This window comes from Bison bison, unplaced genomic scaffold, assembly GCF_000754665.1.
Source record: "Bison bison bison isolate TAMUID 2011002044 unplaced genomic scaffold, Bison_UMD1.0 scf7180017864482, whole genome shotgun sequence".
Taxonomy (NCBI): Eukaryota; Metazoa; Chordata; class Mammalia; order Artiodactyla; family Bovidae; genus Bison; species Bison bison.
In genome coordinates, this window is record NW_011495042.1 from 6,055,569 (window position 1) to 6,064,727 (window position 9,159).

Below are 9,159 nucleotides of genomic sequence, written 5' to 3' on the forward strand. Positions count from 1 at the left end.
CACTAGGCACTGGAATCTTCTTCTTAAAGCCCTCCTAGGATGAATGCTTTCCCAAAGCAAACAGACTGCTCCCTCATTTATATTTTGCCATTCAGATTTTCTTTTCAAACTCTAGGTTTATTTGAAGGAGCATCAGGAATAGACGTGCCAACAAGTAAGAGAGATTTCCTAGGGGAGCGTGATGCAGGAGAGGCTTGCTCAGCGCTCCTCTGATGCAGACAGACAAACATCACCAACAGACTCTCTGCAAAGTCTCCTCCACCAGGTTAACTACAAGTCATGAGGGAAGCCACTGCATCACAGGTGAAAGCCTGTGGCCCTGAAAGATGCTTAAACACCCTATGAGGTGGAGAGCTAAAGGGACGACTGCTTCATTTTCAGGGTCAGGGAACACAACGTTCAGGAAGGAGAGCACAGCTCGCAGGTTTGAGGGTGGGTGGCTGGGCCAGGCTACCCATTCCTCTCCGAAGGACTCGCCTACCCACATGACAGACCGCCAGGCAGCTGTCTCCCAAACAAAGTAGAGCGCCAATGGAGTGCAGCTCCAAGCCCCATGTGGAGTGCAGGGTGCAGAACTCCATGTCTGCTGGCAACCTTCTGCATAAACAGGGCATAATCAGAGGGCCTGTTGTTATCAGAGCAGAGCTGACCCTGAACACAAGGGGCAGAGTGCATTCTCTTAAAACAGAAAGAAACCCGTGTGTGTGCACACTCAGTTGTGCTGACTCTTTGTGGCCCCATGAACTGCAGCCTGCCAGGCTCCTCTGTCCATGGAATTTCCCAGGCAAGAACATTGGAGTGGGTTTTCATTTCCTCCTCCAGGGAATCTTCCCCACCCAGGCATCAAACCCACATCTCTTGTGTCTCTTGCAGTGGCAGGTAGATTCTTTACCACTGTGCCTCCTGGGAAGCTACTTCATGGTAAACCATTGGGTATGCTTGATCGGGACTTTACCTTAGGAAAGGAAACCAAAGTTTATCAAAATAACCTTCTCTAGCTCATATTTACAGTAAGTCCACTGATATTGTAAGCACACGCCTAATTCTTATAAGAAATAAAAACTGTCCGTTTTTTCAGATGGTGTGATTTTTTTTTTTCTGAATGGTTTTATGACAGCAACGAAACATGAATCCCTTCACATCTGCCTTTAGCAAAAAGGTCCAAATTTGTTTGTACTGTTAACCCTTTGATACCCAAGTCATCCTTTCTGCATGGAGCGGTCGCCCTGGTCAACTCTCCTGCCCTTGGCAACAACTAGTTTTGCTTTTCCACATCACTCGCTGGGGGCTTCACATGGACACCCAGCAGCTCTCTAACATCATTCTCAGGGAGTTCATGAAACCCCACTGCCCCCCAAGCCCTGCAGTTTTACTGTGTAATGTATTCGCCCTGTGCCCTGTGTGTTCACGTCAGATGTTTAGCCTCTGACCATCGAGGGGAGCCTGACAAACAGTCAGTGGACAGGGAGAGACACTGGAAAGGGGATGGGTTTGATAAGTTAGGCAAATGGCTATGGGTTATAAATTTATTATGCTTCCCCATCAAGGTTCCTAACAGCGAAGACTTTCGGGCATTTGAAATGAATACCTCTATATCCACCAAGCTTAAGAGATACAACAGTACAGATGTGACTGAACTACTGTCTTTTAAATCATAGCTGTATGCCTTCCCACTGGCAGAGATCACGTGCTCTAGCTCTGTGTCTATTATTTCAGGCCCTCTGATTATTCCCATTCACTTTGTATAATGTACTCAAAAGCAGTATGCTATAATTTTGTTATTTTACACTTTATTTAAATGGCATTATACCAAATGTCAGAGAAGGCAATGGCACCCCACTCCAGTACTCTTGCCTGGAAAATCCCATGGACGGAGGAGCCTGGTGGGCTGAAGTCCATGGGGTCGATAAGAGTTAGACACGACTGAGCGACTTCACTTTCACTTTTCACTTTCATGCCTTGGAGAAGGAGATGGCAACCCACTCCAGTGTTCTTGCCTGGAGAATCCCAGGGATGGAGGAGCCTGGTGGGCTGCCGTCTATGGGGTCGCACAGAACTGGACATAACTGAAGCGACTTAGCAGCAGCAGCAGCAGCAGCATACCAAATGTATCTTCTATAACTTTTTTTTTTTGCTTAACACCATTTTTTGTTTATCTGTGTTGATGTGTGTGCTTCAGTACTTGATTAATTTCCACTTCTCATTATGTCCCATCATCTAAAGACTGTAATTTTTCTCTTGTTGATGAACATTTAGGTTGCTTCCATTTTTTTTTTTCCCATCCCAAACAATTCTGCAATAGACATTGTGATATGACTTCTTATAACATGTGTGTGTGTTTCTCTAGGGCAGTGCAATTCTCAAGTGTGGCCTGGTATGAATCCACACCAGGTCATGACCAGGTGAATACAGGAACATTTAGAAGTCTATGTACCAATCTGATGTTCCTGTGACAATATCATGTTTGGAAATGGGGTGATCCACAAGGGACTGGAAATTTTACAAAGTGGTCCTTCACCGCAGAGCGTGTAAGAAGCAGGGCTCTAGGGAATGCCTCAGCAGAGAAACTGCTGGGCGGTAAGATGCTAGAGCACCTCCCCCCTCGCAGACACCACCACCCTGCTCTCCACGGGAACTGCACCAACACACACACTCACCTGCAGCATGTGAGAATCCCCGCTGCTTCGCATCCACCTCAAGTCTTGGAAACGTCAAACACTTAAGCTGGGGACTTGGCCTTTCCACTGCACTCTTGTTGGTATTGTCTGACCTTTCACCTAAGAGCTGAAACTCAGGTACCCACCTTTCCCCGTCTGTCCCGCACTGCCAGAATTTCTCCCGATGGTGCCAATCAGGAAGTCAAAAGCCATCTCTTTGGCATTGAGGTGCAGAAGCTGGCTGGCCTCCACGAAGCGCTTTGTAATGTCCAAGGGGTTGGCACCTACTAAGAAAGTCATCAAAGGCAACTACTCACTCTTCTCCAGTGTGGGGAAAGTGCTTCTAAAAAGTGCTTCCCTAAGTGGCCCTGGAAGTAAGGGGGAGTGAAGATCCATTCCCAGGGTGAGGAGGTGTGAGGGGGCTCCCAATGAGAGGGCCTTGAGCTCCGAAGGTCTCCAGGTGGCCCCTAGCTCTCTGCCCTCTCCCCTTCTCTCTCCCCACCCACAGGCCTGGAGACTGATGCTTTTGTTGCGGTTGTTCAGTTGCTAAGTTGTGTCTGACTCTTTGCTGCTCCATGGACTGCAGCATGCCAGGCTTCCCCATCCTTCGCTGTTTCGCTGTTTCCCGGAGTTTGCTCAAACTCATGTCCATTGAGTTGGTGATGCTATCTAAGCTGATGTCACTGGTATTAAAAATAATAGAACCTAGAAGGCTTCATCAGTGATGAGTTCCCAGGTCCCCGCTAGTGGGATGAGAGACCCTTATCGTGGACAGACCCCGGTTCTCAAGATTCTCCTGGTTCTGGCTACCAACCAGCCCTCCCAATTCGCCCCCTCCTCCTGGGTGCTGCCTCTGTCTACCACTGCATCATTTCCACAAACTGGGCCCTTCAATACCTCAGACCTCACACTATGCTCACCGTCAACCTCTCAACCTGGGCTTGGCAAATCTGGAGGGATGGAAGGACAATGTGGGGAATGGAGCGGGAGGGGGATGGATGATTCCTGGGGGTGGTCTCAGGAAGTAGTTGAGTTGCAAAGCAGACCCTTGGCTGCCATTTCTCCACAGCACATCCTTGTAGACCTGTCTAGGGAGGGTATGGTGGACACACACAGCTGCCCAGGCCAGACCCTCTGGGCCCAGAAAAATGAGCCACGCTTCACAAAGCCAGCCTTGGCCAACTTACCAGACACAGACTCCAGCATGGCCTTCATCTTCAGGCTGAGAAGCTCGGTCAGCAGGTGGATGGACTGCCGCTGGAACCTGTGCAGGACCTCCTGGCTGGACTGCCTGCGGCGGCCGTGGGTGGGAGAGTGCGTGAATTTGGCCAGCCCAGTGGAAGTGGGCAGCATCGGCAGTGGGAGTGCTGGTGGGGGCGGCTTCTTCTGGACAGGGGTCTGCACGGGGGCTGATTCCATAAGCACCACGGGAGGGGCGCCAATGCTGATCTCCAGGCCCAAGATGTCAGAGGGGGTAGGGATCATGGGGTCGGTGATCAGCTCCTCCCAGGTGAACTCAAAGATGTTTCTGATGCCCTTGGGTACAGAAACGCCTGCGTTCCGGCAGCTGATGAGCAGCCTGGAGATGTGGGCCAGCAGCTTGGGGGCAGTGGCGGTGTACTGCAGGTACAGTTCTCGGTTACTCTTGATCTCGTTCATGGCACTTGAGCACGCATGCTGCTAGGTGATGCTGTCCATTCTAGACAAGCGGGACCTTCGGCTGTAAGCAGCTAGACAGCCTGAGGGCTGAATGAGAGCCTACGTTCTCGCCTAAGGTCAGGTCTCGGGACAGACGGATGTGCTGAAACGGCCCTTACAGGTCATCGAGCCGGTGCATCCTATGTGGGAGGGTAGACGTATCACCGGTCACTCTCCCCGGCAAAGGGATGCCACCCCACCCTGCTTCCCTTCCCGGGGATGCATCAGAGACCAACTTAGTGAGTCACGAGGGGAAGGGCCTGGGGAGAAGCAAATTCCCCACGTGGACCCTGGGCTAGAGGAAGGGAAAGGAAGGGGAAGGGAAAAGGTTCCGGGGCACCTCTAGGAGTCAGAGATCTGAGGATGGAAGTTCTTCTTTTGGTCTCTCAATAAAAACCTGCAAAAATAAAAAATGTTTCATTGGTCCCCGCTGGGGGAAGGTGACGTGGAAACTCCCAGCTGCGAAGCGAGGATGGGCCTGGATTCAACCTGTACCTCCAAGGGCAGAGGGGAGACAGCGAGGAGGATGAGCTTTTTAATCCTACTGAAGCCTTCTCATCATCAGTTCTGCCACCGTGCCTCCCAACATGCACTCCCCACCGCGTCCACGCCCTCATCTCCTGCCAGACAGATGCACCCTTCCACTCCTCGCTCTGTGCCCTCTGGAGCCAGCCTGAGGTTGCCGTTCCAGAACCACACCCCTGGTGCAAGCCCTCAGTGTTCACAGTACGCTGCCCTGGTTTGATAAGGCTATTATCACTCCCGTTTCACCAATGGAGGAACTGGAGGCTTATGGAGACAGAGCTCTCGGTCGGGAGTTGTCTGTCTGCAGACTCTTGGCATAGAGACCTTTCCAAACATGACTCCCCCACAGCCTTCCAGCTGCCTGCCCATCCGTCAGCAAGAAAATCTCCAAGGAACAAGGGTGCCATAGAGCAAACCCTTCTGACATTCTGCTGGTCTGCAGATAAAGTGGCTTTCTACATCTATTTGCTGACCCTCTGGCAGCTCCATTCCTCAGCTTCGGAGACTCAGAAAAATAGGTTCGTTTTTGAACTGATAAGTCTACAAAACAAAGAGACCACTCAGAATTGTGGTCATCTGGGCAACCAGCCAGAGGGATCTGACCCTAGCAGGCAGGGCAGATCTGTTTTAAAGCCAGGACTCAAAGGAAGAGAAGATGAATACAATCTGTGAAATGTTCACTGGTTTGAGGAACCTCATCCCACCCCCTACCAGTTCCTTTCTTGTGACATTAATTTGGAAGACATGCCTTACAAACAGATAAACTCTGGCTTTTAAAAGTTTTATTGAGATACAATTCACATACCATACAATTCACTCTTTTTAAAGTGCACAATGGTTTTTAGTATAGGCGCAGTTGTGCAACAATCACCACTAATTTTAGAACATTTTCATCACCCCCAAAAGAAACCCATTAGCACTCACTCCATTCATTCCTCCTCCCCCCAGGCAACCACTAATGTGCTGCCTGTGTCTACATATCTGCCTGTTCCGGACATTTCACATGGATGGAATCATACACTATGCGGTCTTTTGTTAACTTGCTCCTTTCATTTACAATCACGTTTCTGAGGTTGATCCATGTTATGGAAGTGTCAGTCCTTCAACTCATGTACCTCATTATATGGAGAGACGACAATTTGTTGATCTATTCAGTGTTTGACGACACTTTCGTTGTTCCCACTTCTGGCTGTTATGAACACTGCTCCTGTGAACACTCAGGTACAAATTATTGTGCAGATGGAGACTTTCACTCTCTTGGGTTGGGAGCCAGGAATGGAACTGCTGGGTCATATGGTAACTCAATGTTTAACATTTTCAGGAACTATCAGGCTGCTTTGCAAAGTGGCTGCACCATTCTACAGTTCTTTTTGCAAAACCGGTATTGTATGAGGGTTTTAATTTCTCCATGTCCTTGTCAACACTTGTTATTATATTGTTTTGATTCCACCAACATCCTAGAGGGTATGAAGTGCTATCTTATTGTGGATTTCATTTGTACATCCCTAGATAGCAGACTGGTTCCAAATAGGAAAAGGAGGACATCAAGGCTGTATATTGTCACCCTGCTTATTTAACTTATATGCAGAGTATATCATGAGAAACACTGGGCTGGAGGAAGCCCAAGCTGGAATCAAGATTGCCGGGAGAAATATCAATAACCTCAGATATGCACATGACACCACCCTTATGGCAGAAAGTGAAGAGGAACTAAAAAGCCTCTTGATGAAAGTGAGAGAGAGTGAAAAAGTTGGCTTAAAGCTCAACATTTAGAAAACTAAGATCATGGCATCTGGTCCCATCACTTCATGGGAAATAGATGGGAAACAGTGCAGTGTCAGACTTTATTTTTTGGGGCTCCAAAATCATTGCAGATGGTGACTGCAGCCATAAAATTAAAAGATACTTACTCCTTGGAAGGAAAGTTATGACCAACCTAGATAGCATATTGAAAAGCAAAGACATTACTTTGGCAACAAAGGTCCATCTAGTCAAGGCTATAGTTTTTCCAGTGGTCATGTATGGATGTGAGAGTTGGACTGTGAAGAAGGCTGAGCGCCGAAGAATTGATGCTTTCGAACTGTGGTGTTGGAGAAGACTCTTGAGAGTCCCTTGGACTGCAAGGAGATCCAACCAGTCCATTCTAAAGGAGATCAGCCCTGGGATTTCTTTGGAAGGAATGATGCTAAAGCTGAAACTCCAGTACTTTGGCCACCTCATGCAAAGAGTTGACTCATTGGAAAAGACTCTGATGCTGGGAGGGATTGGGGGCAGGAGGAGAAGGGAATGACAGAGGACGAGATGGCTGGATGGCAATACCAACTTGATGGACATGAGTTTGAGTGAACTCCGGGAGTTGGTGATGGACAGGGAGGCCTGGCATGCTGCAGTTCATGGGGTCGCAAAGAGTCGGACACAACTGAGCGACTGAACTGAACTGTAGTGACTAATAATGCTGAGCATCTTTCTGTGTGTTTATTGGCCACTTCTGTATCTTCTTTGGGGAAAAGCCTTTTCAGATTGAAAAACTTTTTTTTTTTTAAGAAATGTCATTTTAAATTAAACGCACAGATAACTTCCATTTGTTACCATATATTTCTGTCTTCAGAATTCAGCTGGAGGGGACCACATGACTCCACTCTGGCCTGTGAAAGGCATGTGGAGCTGCTGGGTAGGACTCCTGCTGACATCATGGTGCCCCCACACCAGCGCTTAACCACCTGCCTCCAAACCTGTCTCACAATGAACCCCTGATCTCTTTAAGCCCCTTTACTCAAATCTCTACTCCTGCAGCCAAATGTGACTCCTGCCAGCCAGCCAGCTGTGCGGGAACAGCATCACTCCCTCCTTCCCACGTATCTTATTTTCACTATCACTTGTTCATTTTTCCATCACTGAGACATGCGCCTTGCCCTCAACATGTATCAGGCAGAACAGACTTGCAAAATCTGTATCATCAGGGTCACACAGCCAAAAAAAAAAAGACAAAGGCCATGAAAACCCAAAGACAAAAGTCTAAAGGAAGCTGCACTGAAGGTTGTCATAGAAGACGAGCAAGAAGCCACCAGGCAGGTAGGGAAGAGAAGGCATTCTTGGTAAAGAAGAGTAGGTACAAAGAACAGAGACATTTAAAGCATGGAGGGTTCAGGGAACCACAAAACACCTCAGGATGGTTGGGGCTTGGGTCTCTTCGGGGATGCAGCAGACAAAGCTGAAAAAATATCTAGAATCAGATCTTGAAGGGTCTTATATGCCATGCCAAAGAATTTGCATGTTATGTCATCATCCTTAGGACAAGTACTCAGATATGTTGTCTTTGACTGCTAGCGGCATCCCATGTGGTCTCTGCAAACCATGGCAGGCACTGTGTCTTCCTCCCCTTTTACAGTCTCCATGACTCTCAGTAAGACACCAAGTGAGCTGCCACACGACAGAAGGTGAAAAACGTTTATGGCATCAAAGTCCAACGGACAGCCTAAGAGACCCACATAGACAGCTGTACACAAAGCTGCAATGACTGACTCCCACAAAGAAATGAAAAAAGCATGGAAGAAGTTTATAACGGATACAAAAAAAGACCATCTTCATTCCAGCATCTTCGAAGTTTTGCTGCCCGTCTCCTCTGTCCCAGGCCAGAGGGAGTACAGAGATGAGGGGCACACACATGGCAAATCAGAATGCTCTCTGCCAGGTAGAAGGGAACCCGGAAAAGGCAGTGTCACCAGGTAGCTAACAGCTCGGTCCCGATGACCTCAAACCTAAACCTGTGGACTCTAGACCCTGCTTCCCAAGACAATGAGGATTAAATGAGGTCGCATGTGTTAAGGGTTGGCACAATGTCCAGCAAAGTGCTCAGTGAATGTTAAGTAGAAAAAGACGATTATTTGAAGCGGTTGAAGGCTGTATGATGGAAATGACAGAAACTGGTCCCCAAGTTGAAGCTGACTAGTGAGCAAGGACAGGAAGAGCACTCCAAGTGATGGGAACAGCCCTGGTCCAGGCTGGAGGCTCTAATAACCTGGCAAGTTTGGGGAACCACATGTAACTCAAGGATGCCACAGGTTATCAGCAGGGTTGGGGGTGGGCAGCAGCCTGCTGAGAGGAGCTGGTATAAACTGCTGAACGTGGACTTCATCGTGCATGCGATGGGAAACCACGGAAGGACTGCAAGCAGAAGTGGCATCTGTACAGAGGGCACTCCCCCCAGGGGAGCCGGCAGTGTGCTGGGGAGGAATGAGACACGTAACTGCAGTGGGATCGGCCAAGGAGGAGAGCTGTA

At 48.6% G+C, this 9,159-nt stretch overlaps 1 protein-coding gene across 1 annotated transcript in view; it reads right to left on the reverse strand.

Annotated features, from left to right (window-relative positions):
- The window catches only part of LOC105004792 (chromosome unknown open reading frame, human C3orf20), a 51,917-nt gene extending 47,043 nt beyond the window's left edge, over window positions 1-4,874 (reverse strand). Inside the window, exons 1-3 of the mRNA XM_010862521.1 lie at window positions 4,696-4,874; window positions 3,845-4,495; window positions 2,804-2,944 (exon numbers count right to left, since the gene is read on the reverse strand). Of these exons, the coding sequence (XP_010860823.1) occupies window positions 2,804-2,944; window positions 3,845-4,316 (613 nt within the window). The 5' untranslated portion in view covers window positions 4,317-4,495; window positions 4,696-4,874. The remainder of the gene's footprint in view (window positions 1-2,803; window positions 2,945-3,844; window positions 4,496-4,695) is intronic.
- Between the last annotated feature and the right edge of the window lie 4,285 nt (window positions 4,875-9,159).